Raw genomic sequence first — 25025 nt, 5'->3', positions numbered from 1 at the left:
CCCCCCCCCTTTTTCTCTTCATCTATAGCTCTGACTTCCTCTGCTTCTTCAATGAGAAGAAGACAAATCCAATGTACAACATTGCTTTAGAAACTATAAAGCATTCAGTTCTTTTCCTTGCTTCTCTTTCTCTCTCTTTTTCTTCTTGTTCTTGCTAGTTGTCTGAAAATTCACTATGCCAAAAAGATGTGTATATCATAATCTGGATCAAAGCCAAACACTTCAACCATATGAAAAGCAACTCTATACCCGAAACCATGAAGTCAACAAATGCTCCACGGTACAAACAATACAAGTACCTAGACTACCATCCCCAATAGAAGGTATGGCCATGCCCATACCAATGTCAAGGAAGAAAAGGTAAACCTTCCATTGCCAACTTAGGCCTTTTACATAAATATAGTACATCTTGCAGCTAAAAACTCCCCCTTCTACAACCTAACCTAAAAATGTATCTAAGTAAGCTCCAAAACTTCCCATACTAATCTTATTGCCTTTTCTCATGAGTTTGAATCAATAGAGTAAAATCAAATGGATGAGACTCCAATAAAACTCATACTAACATCATCACAAGTTCTTGGATGAGTTTGAATCAATGAAGTACATATATCATGGCACCTTGGAGGAAGGGACAGATTGTCAAATAGTGTGCAAGAGATTGGACAGATGAAGAATCAAAAACTCCTCCAGCCTGCTAAAAGTTGACACCCACCAAATCCTTATAGAACTTATTTACACTCTGTGTACACTATACACAGTAAATTTATCTAGTAGTCTCCAGTCCACACCATGATCCATATTGAAGTCACCCAAAAGAAAGAAAAAAAAAAGTGGGTACTAAGGCATCCAGGAGTAGGAGTCCTAATGGTCTATATCAACTAAAGCTTTTGTCATAATCAATGGGTAACAATCACAAATTTGGAAGGGTTTAAAGGTTTTTTTTTCCTCCTGATGAAAGACTGATAAAAAATGGCATGAAGCATTCAAGCCAGAGACACATTACCTCTGCTTGCATCCCAGCGTGGCGACGAACTCCAATCGCGTCATACATGACAATGAGACTGAACCCCAAACAAACAGGAAAGAGTGAGTCGGCCACCCCATGGCAGAGTCCCACCGAAGTCGTAAGGGCAGTACACAAGGCCGAGTGAGAGGAAGGCATACCACCAGAAGCAAAACAAATCCTAAAATCCCATTTCCTCTCCACAAAAAAGTTCAAGAACACCTTTGTCGACTGAGCTATCATCCAAGCCAAAAGACCTGATACGAAAGTTGGGTTAGCCGCTAGTGTCGCCACGAAAGGACTGATACGAAGCTTGGCCGTGGAAGTAACACTCATAAGAGCAACCCCGATCCCTCCACACTGCAAGCACTCGCCGTCCCATCCCTCCGGCACTCTCTCCTGTTGCCCAATTCCTCTCATACCAGAAGCCCATTTCTCCACCGAAGCAGCAAAGTCTCTGATGCCCTTTACAAGATGAAGCAAAAACCAAAAAGGGTTAAGGGGTGGCCCGTTATTTTGGCAATCCTTCTTCGATCTGTTGGTAAAACTCCACTGATCAGGTATATATGAAGCAGATATAGAACAGTTCTTGTACTTCTTAAATTTGTTGACATTGAATAACGATACAGATATGTTGTTCGAATGAACAATAATTGGGCTTAGGCGACTGTAAACAGAGATTCGAGGTGAGAGATTTATGGGGATGGAGTCCATGAGAAAAGCTCACTTGCCTGCTCTAATTCAAACAGCATCTCAGAGGAGGAGAGAGAGAGAGAGAGAGGCGAGCAGGGAAGGACAACAAGAGAAGTGAGAACTGGGAAAAGAAGCTTCTTCAATCTTCACCCACACAACAGGGACAGTTTAGGTGTTTACATTGAGATGAGAAGACTCGAATCACTCGATTGAGAAGATGATGAGATAAGAACTGGGGTCCAATTTTCCAAATGATCGACCGTTTGATCCAATAAATAAAACCCAGATGCCATTTATGATTCCAAGAACTGAGCTAGAGAGCCAATCGAGTTCTTTGTTCCTCTTCTTTGTGAATAAAAAATCCAAAAAAAGGAAAGGAATAAGACCCTCAAATTCTGTCTTCACCATTGATGAAGAAAACGAATATAATTTTGTTCCGTTTCTGGATACCACTGCTGCGGTGGCCTAAACCAATGGACAGTGGCTCAGCTTTGAAGATGAACTACACTTATTAATTTTTGTATCGGTATCGGTATCGGTTATACAGGCCATATACCGGACAGTTTTGATATCATTTTGACATTTTTTGGACTATTTTGCCTTCCATAAATTCCGATGACTCCCATACATCATTATCTTATCGGGCATGTATCGATATTGGGTGCTAGTGAAATCGATACGTGTTAATCGATATAACCGATATGATATCGATATTTTGAACCATGGGAGCAGGTACATGTCAAAGTGTATGACCAATGGGATGGCAATCAAGAGCATCTTTAGGACAGACAAGGTTTAAGGCTACTTTGGGTCAATCAGGATGTGTCCGAATACTGATTCCAAATTTTAAACCCTAGCCCACAGCCTAAAATCTAGAAAGTGGTGTTTGGACTTCCTTAGAAGGCAAGCTAAGTTGTAATCTAATTTTATAATGAGAAAAGAACCTTTGTCCCCAAGCCTGTGTCTATATCTCTAGATACCATGGGTGTGGAAAGACTGTATTGCCTTGTGCTAAAAATGTTTTTGCTTGTCCTTCTATTGTTTGCACACTAAGGCATGTGTCAGTGCCAACGAGTAGTTTTCTCTTCTCAATATAAAAACAACACTAATCTTCATGTGTTCAAAAAAAAATTATGAGGATTTGAAGTGATCAAATCACACATCAAAATAAATTGGACTAAACAATAAAATTGTAGTTTTTTTCTCTTTTTTTTTTCATCTTTTTAATGCATCACGAATCCTTACGTCAAGTTAATAAATGTTCAATGAAGTTTTGGGAAAAAGGAAGATGCATGTCCATGTGGCTCTGGTGACGACACATAGGAGCATCAAACAGCAAGTGTAGTGCGGTCTTTTTTGCATAGTTGATGCTCTTATGCACTCTCCCATTAGCCCACGTGCCAGCATAGGAGCCACAGGGATGGGCAACGTTCCTTCTATCATCTCTTTTTTTTTTTAATGTTTGAAAAATGTATCAAAAGTATTTACCATTTTTCATGTGTATTTTTAGATCAAGTAAATATATATTTACGTATTGTATAATAAGGTGCTTTATGGTTCAAAACTATATTATATATGTATCATAAGCAAATCCATACATTTCTTGACCATTTTCATGTGTATTCTTAACGTATCTTATGCCTTTCTAACATGCTTTGATACGATACTAGATACTGATAATTTTTTTTTTCCTTTTAACAAGGATGTCTGAACCTTCTACTGATTAGTCCCCTAAGCATGAGCATATGCCCCTACACAAGTGCACCAAGTCAGCACTAGATCCCTTGCCAACTGAGCTAGACTATTGTGGTCATCCGATATTGATACTTAAATCCTTAATAATTAATGTTTGAATTAAGGGAAACAAATATATATATATGGACAAAGCCTTGTAAATAGGAAAGAAAGCTCCAATGAGTTGTAGGATCCATAGGCTGTAAATGTGACATTCAAGACACAACAAGTGCACCAGCCCACCTCGAATATTAGTGAGGGGTCCCCACCAAAAGACAGTTAGTATCATGGGGTCAGGAGTTCGTTGAGGAAGTGCAAACTTTAATCCCACATCGCATAGAGAAATGTTGTAGGTTGATTGATAACCTCTGGCATCCCACCCTAGTTTGAGGCGTTTAAAACCTTGAGACTCACGGGCCAAAGAAGACAATATCAAATTAGTGGTATGGAACCAAGGTATTACCAATAGTATCAATGCTGACCCCGATAGCACGTGAGGCTTCAATAAAGACATTGTGCCCATAAGGGGGAGATGTGGCACCCAAGATACTACAAGTGTACTAGCATGCTCGGGAGATTGGTGAAAGGTCCCCAACAAGAGAAGGTTAGTATCATGAAGTTGGAAGATTTGAAAGAGTGCAAACTTTAGTCCCACGTTGCCTAGGGGGATGTTGCTAGGTTGATTAATAACCTTTGGCTTCCCACCCTAGTTTGAGGCTTTTTAAGGAAAACCTTGAGGCCCATAGGCCAAAGAGGACAATATTAACTAGTGGTATGGAGTTGGCGCATTATAGTAAATATCCTACTTCACTATACCTTTTTTTCTTTTTGGCAAAAAGAGCCTGTCCAGGAGCATGGCTCCTATTAGGTGTGTAAATTTGGCTCTGTCGGCCTACCCATCAGTAAGGGTTGGAAAACTCTGACCCTAAGTCACTATCGGGCCAGGCTTGGATTGACACCTTAAGTTGAGCTCGGCCCTACCAAGCCAAACACTGATCTATATAGTGAGTTATAACCTGACTCCTTGTGTATATCGCTTTGGAAACCCTAGCCTTTCTTTCCAAAATAAATAAATAAACAAAACCCTAGAGACTATATCCTCAAGCATATAACCTCGCTTTGAAAACCCCAACCTCTCTATCCACCAACAAAGAAAACTCAAGAGACTCTAGCCCAAAGTCTCTCCCCCATCCCTCACGCTCATGATCATGGTTTTGTTAAGCTCACAGCCTCGCACTGATATCTTTGTTTTGAGAGACGAAGAACCAAAGAATAGCTTGTAGCTTCACACTGAGATCTCTCCCCATCCCCGACTCTATTGTCCTGAGATCTCTCCCAATTGGTAGCTATATGTAAGTTAAAATATTACCTTTTTTAATCTTTAATTTGTTAGCAATTCATTGAGCACATATTTGTTTTCTAGGTTTGAAATGGTTTGATAATAAAGAAATAAAACATTATGGTGAATAAATGATGAGCCAATAATTGAATCCATCCCTTAGTCATACTAACTCGTGTATATCTGATACTATTTCTTTCCTCTTAATCTAAAATTTCGGAAATTATTTCTTTCTTCTTAATCTAAATCTATGTTTTTAGCGTTTACTATCAAATCCCCTTGAGCCCATTATCTTCAGGAATAACTCATTGTCTTCTGAATTTATGATGCATGCAAGTTTCATGTATCATTTGTTTTAATTTTTGCTAATCTCTTTTGCATCTTTTAATTGTGGAAGTTGAATGGAGCCTTATGGTAGTATTTTTTTTTTGTAATATCAGTTACAACTATTATTATTGTTTCTTATTCTCCTTTTAATTTTAATTTTAATTTACTATTTATTTATAATGCATAGGGCACAAAAGGACAAAAATGTCAATCAGGGCCAACCCAATCCAACTTCATCAGATCAAGGTCAATCAAGGTGGGGTTGGGCTAGGCTATTCCAATAGGGTTGGGCCTAGTCCAGACTGACCTCATAGCCAAGTTGGGCCTAAGCTACAATAAGAGGACACAATGTTGGGTTGAAATTTTTAAAAACCCAACCCAACCCAGCCCTGGGAGATTGGTAAGGGGGAGAATGGGACACCCAAGATATTTCAAGTGTACTGACCTACCTAGGAGATTGGTGAGGGATCCCCAACATGAGAAGCTAGTACGAAGGAGTCTGGAGATCATTGAGGGAGTGCAAGCTTTAGTCTTACGTCACCTAGGGGGACGTTGCTTGGTTGATTGATAACCTATGGCATCTCACCCTAGTTTGAGGTCTTTTAAAAAAATCTTGAGGCCCATAGGTCAAAGAGAACAATATCAAACTAGTGGTATGGGACCAGGGCATTACAATAAATATCCTACTACGTTATACCTTTTTATTATTATTATTATTATTATTATTATTATTATTATTTAAGAGTTTGTCTGAGAGCATGGCTTCTACTAGGGGTGTAAATTTGGCCTTGTCGGTTAGGGTTGAAAAACTCTGACCTTGATCACTATCGGGTTGGGCCTAGATTGACACCTTAGGTTGAGCTTGGCCCTGCCCTAGCCAACTCAAATTTGTACAATGAGTTATAACTTGACTCCTTGTGTATATAACATCGCTTTGGAAATCCTAGTGTCTCTTTCCAGAAGAAAAAAAAAAAAAAAAGAGAGAACACTAGAGACTCTCTCCTCGAGTATATAACCTCACTTGAAAACCTCAGCCTCTCTATTTACCAACAAAGAAAACCCAAGAGACTCTCTCGCCCAAAGTCTCTCCCCCATCCTCACGCTCATGGTCATAGATTTGTTGAGCTCGCAACCTCGCACAGAGATCTTTGTTTTAAGAGACGAAGAATTGAAGAAGAGCTCATAGCCTCACACTGAGATCTCTCCCCATCCCAACTCTCTCATCCCTGAGATCTCTCCCAATTGGTGGCAATATGTAAGTTAAAATGTTGCTTTTTTTTAATTCTTAACACGTTAGCAATCCATTGAACCACATTCATTTTCTAGGTTCGAATGGTTTGATAATAAAGAGATAAAACATATGGTGAATAGACAAATGAGTCAATAATTGAATCCACCTTATTCATACTATTTCGTGGCATTTGAAATAACTTCTTTTCTATTAATCTAACTCTTTGTTTTTAGGGTTTCCGATCAAATCCTCTTGAAGCCCATTATCTACAAGCATAACCATTGTCTTTTGAATTTATGATGCATGCATGTTCATGTGTCATTTGTTGTAATTTTTGCTAATCTTTTTTTCATCTTTTAATTGCGAAGATCCAATGGAGCTTACGGTAGTTTTTTTTTTTTTTTAATCTCATAATAGCTATTATACTATTATTGTTTGTTCTTCTTCTTCTTCTTCTTCTTTTTTTTTTAATTTACTATTTATTCCTAATGCATAGGACACAAAAGGATAAAATGTCAATCAGGGCCAACCCAACCTAACTTCGCCAAATCAAGGTCAATCAAGGCAGGGCTGGGCTAGGGCTAGGGTACCCCAATAGGGTTAGCCCTAGGCTAAGTACCCCAGATTGAACTCATGGCCAAGTTGGGCCTATTCTAAGGTAAGAGGACACAAGGTTGGGTTGAGATTTTTAAAAACCCAGCCCAACCTGACCCTATTTCACCCCAAGATCTTGCCTCCTAACACAAGCCCTTGCGAAATAACTGCCCAACTCCTTATGAAAGATGAAAATCACACATCTATTGATGCTTCCATAACTGTTCTCATTGGCCCTCGCATTAGTTCGAGAGCCACACTCTCAAAGGGAGAACTCTCGCCCATTTTGTAAGTGATGTTCCTAGGTCAGCACTGAGAGGGGGTGAATAGTAGTTTCAAAAATATCATTGCAATATTCAATTGACTACCCAATAACTGAATTTTCAATTTTCAAATTCCAGATTTCCCCGGCAATCACGTAACAACGACACATCTACCTCACGCCATAATGTGGCTGGGTTTATCAGACAATGTCCCACCACTCTGCACAACACACACTTCAAATATATATTGAAAATAAATGAGAGACAATAACACCATATATGCATGGTTCAGCCAGAGTGCCTACATCCATAGAGGAACACCCGTATAGAGTTTCGTATTTCCCCAATACTCAATTTTCAACCGCTACAATGGTCCAAGAACCTATCTCTACTTCAATCTGAGAAGCAACTCAGACAAGGGCAACCGCCCCACACCCTAGACAAACACCAACTTGTTAGGTTCACAATTTTAAATCAATAAAATAAAATCCCTACCCAATACATCACTAATCTATAATTTCTCAACAATAAACAAACCAAAAAATCACAAAATAGGGATTTTTAGATACGGATTATCTCAGCCCGTGTAATCCCGTTGATGATCACTTGCTTGATATATAGTAGAAGACTTGAACACACTTAAACCATCAACATCTCAACAATAAAGTAACCTTACTTTCTTGTTCTCAATTATATCTCCATTGAACACTCAATAAAGAAAAATGCGACAACCAACAAATTTATTTCTCCCTTCTTGCTCTATTTTTCTCTAAAAATAGGCTACCATAGTATCACGATTCTACTGCCAAAGGGTCCTTTTGTATTGTTTGTAAACTTTAGCAGCAACCATTCCCGTGAAAGAGGAATGCTATTTGGATCCACCTACTATTTTTCAATTAGAACTCAAGCACAGGAGCCCATGCTTTAAGAGAATGAAGTCCCTTTTACGGGATGTTAAAATATTTTCTAACTCCAATAATATTGCAGTAACTTGGCAAACAAATCCTTCTTTACTTCAACTTTTAGACTTTTACTAAAGCTTGGACTTTTTTTTTTGTCCATGTGCGCAATGGAGAAACTAATTTGATTTCTCCCCTGTAATCAAATTCTGAAATCCTCCATTTTTTCTCTAGAAGCAGCTGAACTACAAGTTGCGCACAAGAATCCCATCTAATCTGAAATTCTGAAAATCCTTTATTCTTTAGAATTCTATTAACCCTCCATTTTTTCTTAAAAAGTATCTTGACATAAGAATCTCTCACACACGTGAAAGCACTTCTACCATATGGGTATTTGGGTCTCCCCATTTCCTGAGGATTTATTAAGTCTTGTAAAATCTCTAATACCTTCTATTTAATAAATATATTGCCCTCTCCATGCCTTTGCACCAAAAAAAAAAAAAAAAAAAAAAAGCACTTCTACACTAATTGGGCTGCTGAAGGCTTGGGCTGTAGTGCATGTTGACATCATCACCATGTAATGTGTTGCATTAATCCAATTAAATTAAACCAAGCAAATTAAATTGAACAATCGGTTCCACTTTGAAATTGAACCAATCAAACTGCATCAACTCTCTTCAATTAACTATTGAATCATTGAACCATTGAACCAATAGTTCTAAAATAGTTGCCAACAATGACAAATTAGATCCAATTGCCCAACAGTAAGCATAAATATGTACTAACCCTTTTACCCAAAAAAATATGTATACTAACCTATTGTTTCCTTTTATGGGAAAAAAATCTTTTAAGGGGGGTGGATCACGTGACTTTATGTACATTAAACCCAACAATTTTTTTTTTAAATAATATAAGTTGATCCTAATTTTAAAATTTTAATTAGTACCTTAGCTACATTCAAATGAAGATATTTTAAAAGATGATGGGAAAGTCGTAAAAAATGTCTTGACTGGAAAAGTCATTAGTTAACTTTTCAAATTTAATCATGAAAGTCGTAAAAAATGTCCTGACTGGAAAAGTCATTAGTTAACTTTTCAAATTTAATCATCCAATATATTTTGATGTGTACGAAATGAAACCCATCCATGATACAAAAAACACAACGAAAAAAAAGAGAAAGAACAATCAATCAACCGCAACGTAAGGATATATGTGGTTGGCAAGATGCCTACGTCCATAGTGAGATGAGAGCAGCTTCAATTGTGATGGAGAATAGGGTTACAAACTCTCTTCCTCATGTCTCTCTGTTGATATGTAATTCCCTATTAACCCTAATGACCCCATTACTATTAATTTAAAAGAAAAAACATAAGATATAATTTTCGAAAGTAAGACCTTTTTTTTTTCTTTTCAAAAGCCCCCAAATGGGCTTCTTGTATCGGCATGGTCCAACGAAGAAATGATGCAGTAGCGTGGGTTCAAGCCCTGCGGGGTTTTTAAGGCCCTTTAGAGGCGGTGAACATAATTTTTTTTTGCATAAATTGAATTTGAGAGAACATTTTTTATTTTATTTTATTTTTTTTAAATCCATATATTTTGGAAAGTGCTAATTAGTGCATGCATAAGGACATTAAAAAAAAAAACAAAAACAAAAACTCATCGTCTTCCTATGCACGAAATCATTCCGTCAGACTTCGTGGATGCTTTCATCCATGGCTCTCCCTAAATCTTTATTGAAAAGAAAAGAAAGCCCATGATTATAATCATAAATTCACAATTATAGGTATTGGTAGTTGTATTGGTCACTACTAATACCAATACAATACAGATTTAGAAAAAGAGTTTTCTTTTTTCTAATACTTTCGATTTGTATTTGTATCGTATTGGTATTGAATAACGTTGACACCAATATTCACCCAAAAAAAAAACGTTGACACCAATATGTAGTAGCCGATACAATATCCATTGTTGAAGTGTGATTATAATTCATTTGGAAAAAAGGCTTTGTAAGCCCAAGATCGATATTTGTTCCTTCCATATATTTTATCCTCACATGTGTTATTATATTAGTTTTGGAACGAGTTTCTAAAATGCAACATGGCACAAAGACCAATGGGAGTGCATATGAAAGCATCAACATGACAGAATTTCTGCATAGGGGGTGGTCATCTTGCTCCCTTTATATCATTATATAGGGCCACACCATCTTTCAAGCTTTTTTTTTTTTATTTTCCCATTAATTTTTTTATAAAATAAATAATAATTAAACAAATAAATGTGAGAGAGGAGGTAGAGAAATAATAATTAATAATTTTTATGCCTACAGCTATCATGGCAAGAGCAAAGAGTCCACTCAACATCTTATACATGAGTCCATGGCTCAAACCCCTCCACCACTCACCACTATCTACACCGCCAGCGTAGTTAGTAGCTTACCAGTCAGCAGTTACGGATATTATCCAGGAATCCGCGAACCCGGACTTCTTCTTCCTTTGGTTCGCCAGGAGAAGAATTGAGGAATTGGAAATGGCGGTTTCTGTTAGTTTCAGCCTTTCAGGTAGTACAGTCCCCCCCCCCCCCCCTCCCCTCTCACCCTCTGCTCTCTCATAATGGCCAATTCCATTTTAATACATTATTATTCGTTGATAATGATTATATTCTTTCGCAAGCTCAGATTTAAACAATTTGTAAACCCGTTCAGAATTATGGAAAAAATGTCATTTTGTGCAAACCCTAGACCATTTAGGTTTCAGGAAGGTATCAGGTCATGGTTCTTGTTATTTTTTGAAATTTTTGGTGTGTTTATTTGTCCTGAAGCGGAGCTAGATGATTTTGTTTTGAAATTTCTTCAAAGTGGCTGATCTTTGCGTTCCCATGTAACAGGTACTTCTCTGCCTTGTAAAATTTTAATCAGAACACTTTACAAGGGCTTTACGTAGTAACTGAAGGTCTTAGTTGGTGATCTTAAGCAGAATCTGTGTAGCTTTTACTTTGGTTGCATATTATGCTTCTGACATGATGTTGGAACTGGAAGTTGACAACAATGGGCTAATGGAAGAAGCAAATTTTGGAGTTGGGGATGATGCTGTAAGTTATAAACGTGAACTGTTTTGTGATTCAATTTTTAATATATTAATTCCACTCTTGTTGCTGGCACCTATGATGGGTTGAATATTCTGACCATTAAATATGAATCGAAGAAACCAAGAAATAGGTTGGGATATTTTTTTATTTTTAATTTCTTTTTTTACAAGGATCAAATGACAGTTATAATTGGCAAGTAATCTTTTGTTCAAATTTTTGTTTCTGATAGTTTTGCTAAATAAAAACATCAGTTGCCCAGATGAGCTGTTTGAAAGACATAAATATGGGATCTTAGGTATATCTTAGCAATTCTTTAGTTGACAGGCTGTAATCACTGCCTTTTCTTTTAAGCAAGGTTTCCACCTAGCCTATCTTCCTCCCTTTGCTGAATACAAGGAGATAAGGAAGCTTGAAGGTCTTTGCTCTTGTTTGTTTGCAAGTGAACTTATCTAAAATTCACATTTTATGGCTTTGAATAATATCTGTTAAGAGTAATCTATTGTGTATGTGCAGGATGTTGCTTCTTTTGAGAACGAAAGATGTGGGATCTGTATGGATCTCATTATTGATAGAGGAGTTCTTGATAGCTGTCAGCATTGGTATATCTTGGAATTATTGTCAATCTTAAGAATTTGCAAAACTTTAGCCATATTTGAGATTCTGTGCTATTGTTACCAGTCCACTGTCTATCTCCCTCTGTACAACAATGAATATAATGCAAGGATAACATTATTGGAACTAGTGGTTATGTAAATATTCATATTTCTGGCCATATATTTATGAGCGATGTTCATCTTTGTTCCTGGTTCCCTATAGTTTATCAACAAAAAGTGAACACAATGCCAGCAAAATCTGGCCTATTCGCTTCACATAATAAGCACTATTAATTTTACTCCACAAATGGTGTTGGGCTTGACAGCTGATACCTGGACTTTAAAACATTCAGAGGCAGCATATGGGATTAGCTTAAGAAGCAAAAGTTTTGGTTGTTTTATGCAGTGGCTTATTTTTGGGCAAGATGGACTGCTTTCCTTGAGTAATTTTTTTGGTGTTGAATCATGAAGATAAGATGTGATCTTTTTATAACTTGGTTTTTCCCCTCCTTGTACCAAGTACCATACCTTTTTGCCTCCCTTTGTCCCTATATCTGCAGATTATCTGTATTTCCTCAAACAAGATGAAGTAAAAATAATTCCTAAGCCAAATTAGAACTTCTACGGTACAAGAAAATCTAGGACACCTAAGAAAAGATCTTTAGATAGCCAAATAGAGGAAGTGGTGACAAGTTAGGCCCATAATGATCTCAGATAATTTGCATAGTTTGGGTATCGCCTTTCGTAGTTGCTTGATTCCTGCTGATGGCTGGACTATTCACAAAGCCCATAAGAATGGGTTGGGCCTGAGAAGTAGTGCAATGCCAAACTATGGTTCTATCTCAATGCCCATATTAGGCCCAATTCCACACCAAGAAGAACTGTAAAATTCTGGATAACAGTATTTCTTGACCTTCTCTTTCCTCCAGTTGGGTTGTCCATTGAGTATATCACCTGATGACACTGCTGATGTGGAAAATACTAAGGAATGTAGACGGATAGAGCTTGATCCAGCTATTTTTTTTCCCTTGGCTGACATGTTCTTGATATTTCACCCTCAAACAGAATTATTGCGTCTTAGAGAAGTTTGATGATCTGCGGTATTTGCTTCAGAACCATTTTGTTTCTTGCATCTCTGGGATATGAAATGTTATGTAGATTGTAGATCCAAGCTGGTTCCTTGTAACAATAATGGTTACTCATAGATGAAGCTACAGATATCAACTGCTAATGCTGCTGCTGCTGAACCATGCTCTTTCAGAAGATTGCTCAGCTATCTGCAATATTGCTTCATATTTTGTAGTTGCTCCATTCCCAATGATTATCTGAATCATTTGAGTTAAGAAGTTATCATTTCCTTTCACACTTTTTTAAAGTATTTAGTGCATGTTCCTCACTAAGTTTCTCTGCACTTGTTAAACATTTGTTTCTATAAACCATATGATGTTAGAGTTTACAATGGAGAAACGTTTATTATTATTTCCATTAATTAATTTATCTGGAGTGGGGTTAAACTATCCACAAATATAAATATCTACCTGGGTTATATTTGTGATGATGCAATTTCTGCATATGAATTTCAGGTTCTGTTTTGCATGTATTGACAATTGGGCTACCGTTACAAATATCTGTCCACTTTGCCAGAAGGAATTTCAACTAATCACATGCGTCCCAGTGAGTGTCGCCATCTATACTACAGAACCTTTGGCCTTGGAAAATTGAGGAAATTTATCTCATTCTCTTCTTCTTGTTATAAATATTTCTATTGTTGTTGTTATAATTTTTGTTCTTGCCGTTGTCTATGCATTTTGACAACTTGTTTGTAAACCTTATATGCTGCCATTGGTCTCTGTTCCACGTGATCTTGCAAAAATTGTTTTTTGTCTCCTTTCTTGAAGCTATCTTGAAGCAACGATTTAAGGTTTATTCAACTTCATGGCTAACACATGCTGTGGCTTTTATTTGATAACCTCAGGTTTATGATACGATTGGAAGCCTCAAGGCTGATGAGGATTCATTTCCCAGGTAGTAATTCATTTCTATACATATCCCATTGGTGTCAGTTCTTCATAAACCTTTTGTCCAACAATATGTCGGAACACACCAATATAAAGTTGGTGCAAGCGGACAGAGAGAAACTGTCACTCTTTAGAATTTTACCAGTATTCAATCGTTCCCATTTGGCATGAAACAGAATTGTAATATTTTTTTATAAACTTAATATAACATCAAAAGCCTTATTTTTTCTGCTTCATTCGTCTTCTTGTTTTTCTTTCTAAGGCATCATTGGTGTTCAAAAAGTAAGTGGTGCCATTGAGATATAAAAATAATTTGGATCGAGGATATTGATGGGCCAAAAACTGCTGTCATTGACGTTCACCGGATTTAAAAAACTGGAGTTTACCTATGACTGAAGCCCTACTTTAAGTACATCATACCTGATTAGTGGTGGTGTAGGGTTTCGTGAAGTATCTGATGAAGGTCTGATGGAATCATTTGTAGTGGGCTAAGACTGAAAGTTGAAGCCAGATATTGCAATGGAGTCAAATAGACAAAGCATTCCATGAGGTCAAATGGCTGATTTGTAGCCATGCATGATAAGGTAGCACATACTTCATAGTTGCTGCATGCATAGCTATACTAGTTGCTTGTTGAGGTGGATGACTAGCAAGACCAAGAAGGATAGAATGAGTGAAAGTTCATAACAGAAAACATATAATTGCACCAACAGATGACAAGATGAGGAAGAGATGGTTCAGGCATTTGAAATGAAGATCAACAGGAATTTATATGGTATACCTTGGTAGTGTTAATTGTTAAAAAGATCAACGGAGACTTGGACTGAAGTGGCAAGGAAAGACATGAGCCCTCATGACTTAAAAAAATAAAAAAGCTGGCCTTAATAGCGTAGAACAGTAGAAGATGTGACTGAACTCAAGTGATTCGAGTAAGGTTTAATTGAGTGAGAATAACCCCTATCTGATTTCACTGCTAATATTGTCTGTCTTACTACCCAGTTTTGTTACTAATACTTTGTGGTATTGTTTATCTATTACGCAGAGATGATGATTGGTGCATTCAAGGAAATTGCAACACTCTTTCTTTTCCATCATATTACATTGATGAAAATGTAATTGTCTTTCAAAAGTTATACCTCCCGTTTCCATTTTGTCCGTCAATAGGTCTTACTTCCATCTAATTCATATGTGTTTTATCACTTTCTAGGCAGTTATCTGTTTGGATGGAGATGGTTGCAAGATACGAAATGGACTGGTAGCCATTGAAGAAAATTTGAATCTTGATACATCAATTGCTTGTGATTCATGTGATTTATGGTAAGCATTGTTCTTTCAATGTTTTGTTTCAGATCTGTTTTTTATAGATTGACAATACGAGTAAAAAAAAAAAAGAAGTGTACCCTGTGCACAAGGCTTTTGCAACTACAAGGTTTGGGGAGGATCATAATGTACACAGCCTTACCCCTGCTTTGCGGAGAGGCAGTTTCCTGAATCAAATCCATTCAAGTGATGATTCTTCTCATTAAGTGGTGACTTGAACCCGTTTAAGTGGGTGGTGATTCTTGCAAATAAAATTTGTCGAGTGTTGCAATATTCTCATTTACTAATGCTAGCCTCTCCAATACACGATTGCATTTAAGTGTTTCTGAATTGTATGATTTTTTTTTTTCCATAAAATCAAAAGTTTGAGAAATTGTGCTGATTTGAGTATTTCTTGCCATGAATAAGACTCATTCATCTAATTCTTAGACAATTTCAAATATGTCGGCCAATATTATGAAGAAACATGACTTCTTGGACCATTATGACCTTGGTATGGAGTATGGACCAATACACCATTATCGTCTTGGTCAGGTATCAGTATCGAGTACGAGCGATACTGATACGTATTGGCCGATACCTTGAACTGTGGTTGAGAGTCTGGAATCTAGAGCATGGTTTTAAAAATTGGGTCGGATCAACTGGATTGGATGATTTGGATTGGAATCGGCCGAGATTGATCCCGCTGGCCGACCCAGGTCAATCGATCCCATTCCAAAATCTAGGATTAAGGCAATTTTGGGCTGATCCTGATAAATTTCAATCGGGACTGGTCTGAATCCTGATTCCAAAATTTTAAACCCTGATCTGGAGTCTGGACTACCTTAGAAGGCAAATTGGGTTGTGTCTGGATACGGGGAAGTGGACAAGCCGGCTTGTTTCTTTTATCCAAACAGGATGTGATTTTCCTTTTCGTTATGAGCATAAATATATACTAAATCATTTCAATCAGCCTATACATATATATGTTCATATTTGATATTTCACATATCTTTTGTTTGTCCATGGAAATGAATGTTATTCATCTACCAATTTGGTGCTCTATTGATGGGAACTCTTGTGTGGAGACAGGTACCATGCTTATTGTGTGGGATTCGTTCCTGAAACTTCATCAAATAATTCATGGTTGTGTCCAAGGTAATCAGAACTTTTTCTTATCTTTCAGAGTTGGCATTTAGTTGATTTCTTTTTTCCTAATGTTGCGTGTGAAATTTAAGTAAAAAGGTTGATCAGAGATTGGAGATTCTTTTTTTTTTTTTTTTTGGTAAGTGAGATTGGAGATTCCTTGCCAACTAATATGGCATTATTTTGAGTGGTATGAAAAGAATATGGGGTGTTGCAGTCAAGACTGCCTGATTGGGCCTAGGAAGACCTTATTTTGGGCAATGGATAGGTTTTTATGGGCCTTGGACATGATGTAACGGACTACTTATTAGCTATTATAGAATCCAGTTCTGAGATTGTTTACTTTACTCGCTGTAAGAGAGTGATTAGGAGTCTAAAACATGAGTTGAATTTGGAATTTCAAAGGGCTATATATATATATATATATATATAAACGTCCCCTAATCTATTAACATGATTTGGTAATAAATCTGAGTTTTTTCTAAGGGCCCGTTTGATAACGTTTTAAGAAACGCGTTTCTGGACAAACGGAACAAAAAACGTTTGATAAAACTGTTTCGTTTCACTTGTTTTCTTAAATAGAAATTGAAATTTCTACCTATTTATGGTTCAATAAACGACCCAGGCGAAACAAGTTCGCCATTTCTGGAAACGACTCTTGGCCATTCTTTCGCTGGTTACTATCGACTTCCAGAAACATGACTTATCAAACACCTTCAATTCTGTTTCTGTTTCTAAAAACAAAAATTTATGTTTCTGCCGTTTCTTGAAACAGAAACGGCAGAAACGTTATCAAACGGGCCCTAAGAGTTTTGGTACCACTGTACTTTGAGAACGTGAAGGATTCTTTCCTTACGGATTTCTTTTCCCCATCTCCCCTTTGATAGATCTGAATTCTTTCTTGTTCGGGTGGGATCTCGTCAATATTTTCTTTTATTCTTCTTAATTTTCCTGACTCTCTTCTTCTCCTTACTGTTTTCTTGTTGCTTCCCTTTACCTGAAACCATCAATCTCATATTCTTACTATTTCTTTCTGACTATTGCATCGAAGATTCAAAAACTAATGCTTTTGTTTGAATCATATTAAAGCAGTTTCATAGATCTGATCATCGAAGTCTGAATTATTTTCTCAGTTCTTGACTATAGCTTACTTATAAAGCAACCTTGGTTTCATGTATTTTCTTGCATTTTTTTTCCAAGATTCCAGCGCCATATGATAAACCATCCTTTATAGCATACTTGGCTTGAAGCTTGAGCATCCTGACTTGTATTTTGATAGATAGTGGAAATCTCCCAAATTTGTCCTGCTGGTCATATCAATATTCAAGTGTTGTCAGATCTGTGATCCTGGTTCTGAATTGTGGTTCAACCATTAATTTACCTCTATCCAGATTGTTTCTAGAATTTTGAACCACATCATTTGGATAAATAAATTAAATAGAAAATAAAAGTATCTACCCGGTTCACACAATAATTGATCATTTTGATTTCTGGCATATTGCCTAAGACCCATGTAATTGATTGCCTCACACCCCACTCCCCACCCCACCCCCACCCCCCCCCAAAAAAAAAAAAAAAAAAAAAAAAAAAAGAAGAGAAAAGAAAAGAAAAAGAAAGGTACTTCTCCTACTTGCACTAGGTCAAAGAGGCTGTGATTTCCAAGTTTCTTGATACAGAAAAAATTTAATCTTCTAATTATCTTATTTGTACTCTTGTAATAGGTGTATAATTGATGAATTGCCACCAGAATCTCTTTCGATTTCAACACAAAGACAAGGCAACCAATTTGGTCCTGAAACCACTGGTCATGAATCTTCAACTGATGCTGGTTTTTCAGGAAAAGTGTCAGTATCTGTTGCTGATGCAGGGGAGACTGCTGTCGTTGTCTCAATGGTTGAAAGAATGCAGTGGACTCAAGAATCAAGTGACAATCTTTTGGCAGCAAAAGAAGCTGTCATTGACCCAGAGACAGAGACATCTCTGTCTAATTCCAATGCCACTAGTTTCATGATGGAAACACGAGTAAAGGAAACTACTAAAGCACAACCAAACATTGGGGCACGGGAATCATCATTAGGATTGTCCTTATCACAGGAGACATCCTTGACTTTACATTGTGACTCTTTGGCACATGGCGAATTGGTGACAAAAAGTTATGATAATTCAACTTTTGATCCAAATGGTTCCGATGAATGTAAGGTTCCTTCCCAACCTTCCATTCAGCCTTGCTTTGGGAGTATTCCATCTGAAAGTGAATCCAGTACAGCTCTTCATCTTGACCTATCTGTCAGATCTTCTTTGACAGGTAGCAACACGTTTTTGAATTTTTGTTTTTTGAATTTTTAATTTCAAATTGAACGATTTTGAAAGTAATAAACAGTTTAAACTTTGGGAAAATCTTGTTGTAACCAAATTTGGTGAAAAGAAGTTGTAACCTTATTTTTTTGCCCCTTCAATATAACACACTTCTTCTTTTAATGAATACAAAATGCTATAATTTCACATGTGTATTTGAAAAACTTGCAAGACAACAAAAGCTCTCGAGCATGACATAATTGTTAGCCATTTTCCGATTATTTTGAGAACCTTTGTTTACACTGGACTTAGTTTAACTTTGGGGAATAAGACTAGGGGCAATCGAAAGAAGGTTACAACTTCTCAGTTCACCACTTTGATTACAACAAGATTCACCCTTAAAACTATTTATGCTTGACATGCTCTGCCCACAATCATCTAGTTGAGAGCGTGATCGATGATGCAACAGAAAATCAAGTCGCTGGAAATATGCAGCGGTACAATTCTGTGAAACCTTCTTTATCAGGTAAGGATTGGTGAATGGCATCTGCTCCCCTCTTTTATTCCATTCTTTTACTACAAATGAATGGTTGTTTCTGTTGGTAATAATTGTGTTCGAATAGTTTTAAAACCTGGACCAGACTGATTGGGAACTGGTCATTACACACACTATCTTATCTCTGTTCTGATATTCATCAGGGCCAGTCTTACCATTGCACTAGCGGTTGACTGTTCGAATATATCAACCTGTAGATTGTTCTTTCTATGGAAAATGCATGATAATTTCTATTGTTCAAGCATTTACATGAAGATTCTATTTTAGATTTGTTCGAACAGTTTTGAAAGTCAAACCATGGTGACCAATTGAACTGCTTGATTGTGATAAGGGCCACAAAGCAGTTTGTGTTATGTCTCACCGGATAGGCATTGGAACCAGTCAGGATATTGATTGAATTGGAAGTTTAACCATTCAATATCTTTTAGTTATGAGGGCAATGTTATGGGGCTGACCCAATGGGCTTGAACTGGTTGGATCAACCTGCACTGTTGAGGGTCATTCTTCTCTCTGGGTTTTAAAGTACTTACCATGTTCGTTATGTAATCATACCATGTCTCATAAGCCTCGTTGTTGCATTCTCTCCAGTTGGCAATATGGAGCATCATTCTACTGCGGATGTTGTTGGACTTGAGGGGGTAAAGAGAAAGCGCATGAGCTCCATGTAAGCAGTTTCTCAGAAACATCTGGCCCACTATGTATTGAGCTTTTACATTTATATTTTCATTTTTGAAAACTCATTGCTTAAGTTGAAATTCAACCAGTTTTCAAAGCTTTGTATCTCCATATGAGAAAATTGGATTGGTCTGAAACTTACTAAGTTAATAGATGATGGTGTGGACAACTCCATAAAATTTGAGTGCCGACGGATATGCCACGTGGCAGATATTTGGGACAGTCTGATAAGCTTACCATAATGCGCCATTCTAGAAAACATCACCCAAGAAGGCGAAATTTCATTGAATTTTCTCTTTGCTCCTCTAACTTCCTTCATTGTTTTCTTGTCTCTATAACTTTCTCTCTCCTTTCCTTGGTCTCCTAGGAATTATGTTGAAAAGTACAATTGTACTGAAAATGAGGATGGAGAAGCTAGAGCTAAAATGGAAACCAAGCTTTCTTCAAAGAAGAAGAAAGCCAGACGTGAGGAAAAACCTCAAATGAGCACCGAGAAGTGCCAAGTTCAAGATACCTCTCTCAAAGGTTTCCAAAAAAGTTCCATACTTGTAGCAATTTCGGAAAAGGATAAGTTGAAAGATGATCAAGAAAGGGAAGCTGAAACTTCAGATATCATGAGCATAGTTAGGGGGGCATATCAGAAATCTTCTGAAGGGCATCAATCCCCAAAACCTACTGATAAATCCACTGGAGATAAAGATAGTGCTGCTGGATTGAGAGTGAAAAAGATCATGCGAAGAGCCACAGAAGACAAGGAGTCATCAGTGCTAGTTCAGAAACTGCGAGAAGAAATTAGAGAAGCAGTTCGTAACAAGTCCTCGAAAGATCTTGGTAAAAATATTTTTGATCCAAAGCTTCTATCTGCATTCAGGGCTGCAATAGCAGGACCTAAAACCGAACCAGTTCAAAAGTTGAGTCCTGCGATTGTAAAGTTGAAGAGGTCAATAGTCTCGAAAGGGAAGATACGGGAGAATTTAACAAAGAAAATATATGGAACAACCAGTGGAAGACGACGACGTGCATGGGACAGGGATTGGGAAATCGAGTTTTGGAAGCATCGGTGCATGAGAACTTCAAAGCCCGAAAAAGCTGAGACTCTGAAGTTGGTTCTTGACCTTTTAAATAAGGGCTCAGCGATGGAGCAAGAATCTGAAATTGATACGGCAAACCCCATTCTTTCCAGGTTGTATTTAGCTGATACATCTGTCTTCCCACGAAAGGATGATATCAAGCCTCTCTCAGTTCTTACAGGTGTTGATGACCAGAAAAAGAATACTGAATGTGAAATAGTGGAAAAAGTTTCTATACCAATTCATGATAATCGTATGGTCCAGACTCCGACACAGTCAAAGGTGAGTAAAGATTCAACAGAGATGAGCAATTCTTCCTTCGATAATAAGGGGAAAAGGAGTTGTGCTCCAAGCTTAAAGGGTGAAGCTACTTGTCAGAATGTGCATCCAAATGATTCCAAAAACAGAGCAAACTCCATTTCTTTATCAAGTAGTTCCAAAATAAAATCCCAACCTAAGAAGGAAATGGCTACTAAATCTGATGATGTGAAGATAGATAAAAGGCAATGGGCACTGGAGGTTCTTGCAAGAAAGACAGATAGGGAAAACAAGGATGAAAATAAAGGGAAACAGGAGAACATTGGAGTGCTCAAAGGAAATTACCCTTTATTAGTAAGTCGATACATATTTTTTTCTGAAACAGACAACTATCACATTCATATAGCTTAATAACACCTCACTGACATATTTTTTTTTTTTCCATTTGATTGATTTGGCCAGGCTCAGTTACCATCAGATATGAGACCAATATTGGCACCAAGTCGCCATAATAAGGTCCCTACTTCAGTTAGGCAGGTATGTGGTACCTCATACCATAGGTCCATGGCTAAAGTAACTGTCTTATACTCTTCCACACTTCGACAAGTCAGATCAATTCCCCTTAAAAAATCGGCGTTCTTTTGCTTTGAATCTTAAGTACTCTTGAAATTTTGGAAGGCACTGCCCTAGAATTTATGCTTTCTCATAACCACAGTTGAATTTCAAATGTGGTTGAGTTTCTCATATACAGAAGTATCATTTTTATTCCTTGTGAGAATCATTTAGTGGTTGCTTTGAGGTTGTCTTCCTATGCTGTCTTTTTCCCCTTTTCTATTGAGCAAGTATTGTTTGGGTGACCCTTTTTCTCACATACCAAACACTTGTCATACAGGTACAACTTTACCGTCTAACAGAGCATTTCTTGAGGAAAGAAAATCTGTCTGTTATCTGCAGAACTGCTGCGACAGAGTTGGCTGTTGCAGATGCTGTTAATATTGAAAGGGAGGTTGCTGATAGGTCAAACAGCAAACTAGTGTATGTAAATCTCTGTTCTCAGGTGATATCTCAGCATGCAATGAACAAGAAGGCTAGTGGAGCTGTAGAGTCAAAATCTTCTCCATCGGCAGACACTACTAGAACTACAGAACCTACACTTGAGGACACTCTGCCTGATCCCAAAGTGGAAGATGCATTGAGAATGGCAGGGCTTATATCAGATTCCCCGCCAAATAGTCCAAGTTGCTTGACAAAGAAACTTGATGATAATGACCCTACAGAAAAGGTCAGAGAGGAAGGAGAACCTGAGAGTGTGTTTGACATGGATTCTCATCCAGAGTTAGATATATATGGAGATTTTGAGTATGATTTGGATGATGAAGATTATATTGGTAATAGTGCTTTGAGGGCATCCAAAGTACAGCCAGAACAAGGTGACTTGAAAATGAAGGTGATCTTCTCAACTCTTAATACTGAAAAGACAAAAAATGATCAAGATTCTAAAGATGATGGGAGGTTACAGACTGTTGAGGTCCCAATGGAATCTGGTGTTCTGAATTGTGAAGAGAATGGAGGCGTCGGAATCTCAACCTTGGAGGTGAAGGGAAACGCACCATGTCTTCCTCCTGAATCGTTGCAAGATGAAGGAAATGAGGAGCCTTCTTTGGCAGAATGTGAAGAATTATATGGCCCCGACAAAGAACCACTGGAAAAAAGATTTCTACAAATAGCATCAAGAGAGCCAGATAAAATGATTGGAGACAGGATCTCAACTGAGAAAATAGCTTTACCAGAGAATGAGAGTTACGAATCAAATAAAGTAGCTAGATCATCCAATGTTGTGACAGATACCCGTACAGAGAATACATCTGTCACGGGCAGCAGTTTTGTTGCAGGCATTGATTCTTCTAGTGGGAAAAATTCTCCAAATCTTTCTTCAGCAAGTCAAAATGTTCAAAGGAAGGAGTTGAAATGCAATGATGAGCAATCTGGCCTGAGACATTCTATATCTAAGAAGGTACAAAGATACCTACACTGGTCTGTTTGTCACAGTTCCCTAAAGGAGTGGTCGTTAAGCATATTTGTTTGATACGAATAACACTGATTGACCTCAGAGATTAAACTGCTTTGATCCATATTTTTTCTTATATTACAAATATGCTGGGTTCCAATTTTCTTCTTGTTATATCTGAATTTTTGTAGGTAGAAGCCTACATTAAAGAGCACATCAGGCCTCTGTGCAAGAGTGGTGTGATCACAGTTGAACAGTACCGATGGGCTGTGGGTAAAACTACAGAGAAGGTTATGAAATACCATTCCAAAGCAAAGAATGCAAATTTTGTCATAAAGGAAGGTGAGAAATTAAAGAAACTTGCAGAGCAATATGTTGAGGCTGCACAGCAGAAAGGAAGAATGGAAATAGCTCCCAATTCAAATACTAATAATTAACCTCAGTCCATCAGGTTCTTTCTACATTTTCCTGTACCCTGTTGTTTCTCAGTGAAGACATGGGACTAAGATCCAACCATTGGTTTGGTTGTAGTGATGTAAGAAATTAAAAATACAAATAATTATTAGTTAGGGAAAACCAAATTTCACAATATTTTGCAAGGTTGGATGTGTACCTACATTACTGTAAAGCGCTACTGGTTCATAATATGTATTGAGTTAGTTCACCCAACACCCGACTGAGCTTTGATCCTGCTATGATTTCTTGCGGTACATTAAAAATTGACTCAGCCGGCACTTATTATAATTTGCCATTATCCGTCAATCTTTTTGCATGTATCCTCGCATTTGTCTTTTCTTTGAATCTCTATATAGTCGATCCTATTAAGTTGGGATCAGGTTTTGGATGTTATTATATTAAAACCTAACTCAGTTTGTTTCAGCAGGCAAAATTTCATAGGAATTGTTTTAAAAGCAAATATGAATTTTTTTTCAGAAGTAGATCGGTTTTTTTTTTTTTTTTTGGTAGAATTTCAGAAGTATATCGTCACACCTTATGTAATTATGTTTATCGTTCATGTGGAATGACAATATAAAATTCTTTAAGTGTTGAATGTTTTGGAAATGAAGTGGATTTGTCACATGATAAATTTGAGGCCGAGATTCAATGTAACCTCTTTTTTGTTGCCAGACGCTCTTGTGTATGTTTATGTACCCTACTATAGTCTTTTGGTGGGTAGTTTTTAATTTTTTTGAATACATTATTCTGTCATTTAGCAAAGTTGCATTGAATTGAACTTTGACGAGTAGAGGACCTTGGGGTCTACCCAAACACAAATTTTCAGCCTTAGTTGAATTGCCATGTGGTAATTATTCAACGACGACTATTTTTTTTCTTAAGTGCATGTCGTGATCTCGTTCCCTTAAAAAAAAAAAAACCAGATTAGGCAATAATACTTGGCATATAGTTTATCAAGAGGATCCTTAGCCCTACACTTTGAGTTTCTTCTCCCCCCACCAATCAAATACATTAACATGTACCTTGGAGAACTCAACCCCATAAAATGGCATACAGTGACAGAACTCAAGACCATATCAATCCACATCAAATCTCTTTTGAAACCGATATGAAATCAATTCTCTGTATGACTTATATGGGATCGTAACACTCATGTACATATCACATAAAGGGAAAAGACTACGTATGTTCATAATATACTCAGATCTATGTTGATCTCTTTTTTTCCCTTTTGTAAAATCCCTTATGGCCCTTCTATTGGTTGAACCGCAAGTTCTAAAAAAGCTGATGGCATACTTGACCTCCTTCATTGGCATCGACCTCCCATGTCATTTGTAAAAATTACATAATCACCCTTAAAAATAAAAAAATTACATTTAAATTCACCTAAACTAACAGAGTGGGAGTGATGTTATTTTTTTAATGGAAAAGACGATTTTACCTCCTTCTTCTTCACCATTCAACCCCTTCTCCCTAAACTCTAC

General features: G+C 37.3%; 2 protein-coding genes across 9 annotated transcripts in view; one reads left to right on the top strand and one right to left on the bottom strand.

Moving 5' to 3' along the window:
- The window catches only part of LOC122060502, an 8088-nt gene extending 5996 nt beyond the window's left edge, over positions 1-2092 (bottom strand). The window contains exon 1 of the mRNA XM_042623602.1: positions 1004-2092. Within this exon, the coding sequence (XP_042479536.1) occupies positions 1004-1717 (714 nt within the window). The 5' untranslated portion in view covers positions 1718-2092. The remainder of the gene's footprint in view (positions 1-1003) is intronic.
- An 8405-nt stretch (positions 2093-10497) lies between these two features.
- On the top strand, positions 10498-23754 carry LOC122061613 (uncharacterized protein At4g10930). 8 transcript variants are annotated; one of them, XM_042624990.1, is made up of 15 exons: positions 10498-10640; positions 10967-11170; positions 11681-11766; positions 13344-13434; positions 13736-13785; positions 14821-14890; positions 14986-15095; positions 16170-16235; positions 17945-18528; positions 18988-19044; positions 19663-19738; positions 20117-21431; positions 21540-21614; positions 21970-23091; positions 23277-23754. In XM_042624990.1, exons 2-15 carry the CDS (start codon positions 11099-11101, stop codon positions 23520-23522), a joined length of 4020 nt encoding a protein of 1339 aa, XP_042480924.1. In that variant the 5' UTR covers positions 10498-10640; positions 10967-11098; the 3' UTR covers positions 23523-23754. The 8 variants fall into 8 exon arrangements, with proteins under 8 accessions (XP_042480924.1, XP_042480917.1, XP_042480918.1 ...); XM_042624983.1 differs by having other exon boundaries at positions 18961-19044; XM_042624984.1 differs by having other exon boundaries at positions 10519-10643; positions 18961-19044.
- The last annotated feature ends 1271 nt before the right edge of the window (positions 23755-25025 follow it).

The sequence above is a fragment of the Macadamia integrifolia genome, chromosome 14 (genome assembly GCF_013358625.1).
Source record: "Macadamia integrifolia cultivar HAES 741 chromosome 14, SCU_Mint_v3, whole genome shotgun sequence".
Taxonomy (NCBI): Eukaryota; Viridiplantae; Streptophyta; class Magnoliopsida; order Proteales; family Proteaceae; genus Macadamia; species Macadamia integrifolia.
Note: the sequence above shows the minus strand (reverse complement) of the source record. Positions and strands in the feature narration are given on the sequence as shown.

Coding starts and splice junctions, on each gene's coding strand:
- LOC122061613 (XM_042624983.1), top strand. CDS start 11,099: ATGATGTTGGAACTGGAAGTTGACAACAATGGGCTAATGGAAGAAGCA. Junction 16,236..17,944: donor AATTCATGGTTGTGTCCAAG/GTAATCAGAACT, acceptor CTCTTGTAATAG/GTGTATAATTGATGAATTGC. Junction 21,432..21,539: donor AAGGAAATTACCCTTTATTA/GTAAGTCGATAC, acceptor TGATTTGGCCAG/GCTCAGTTACCATCAGATAT.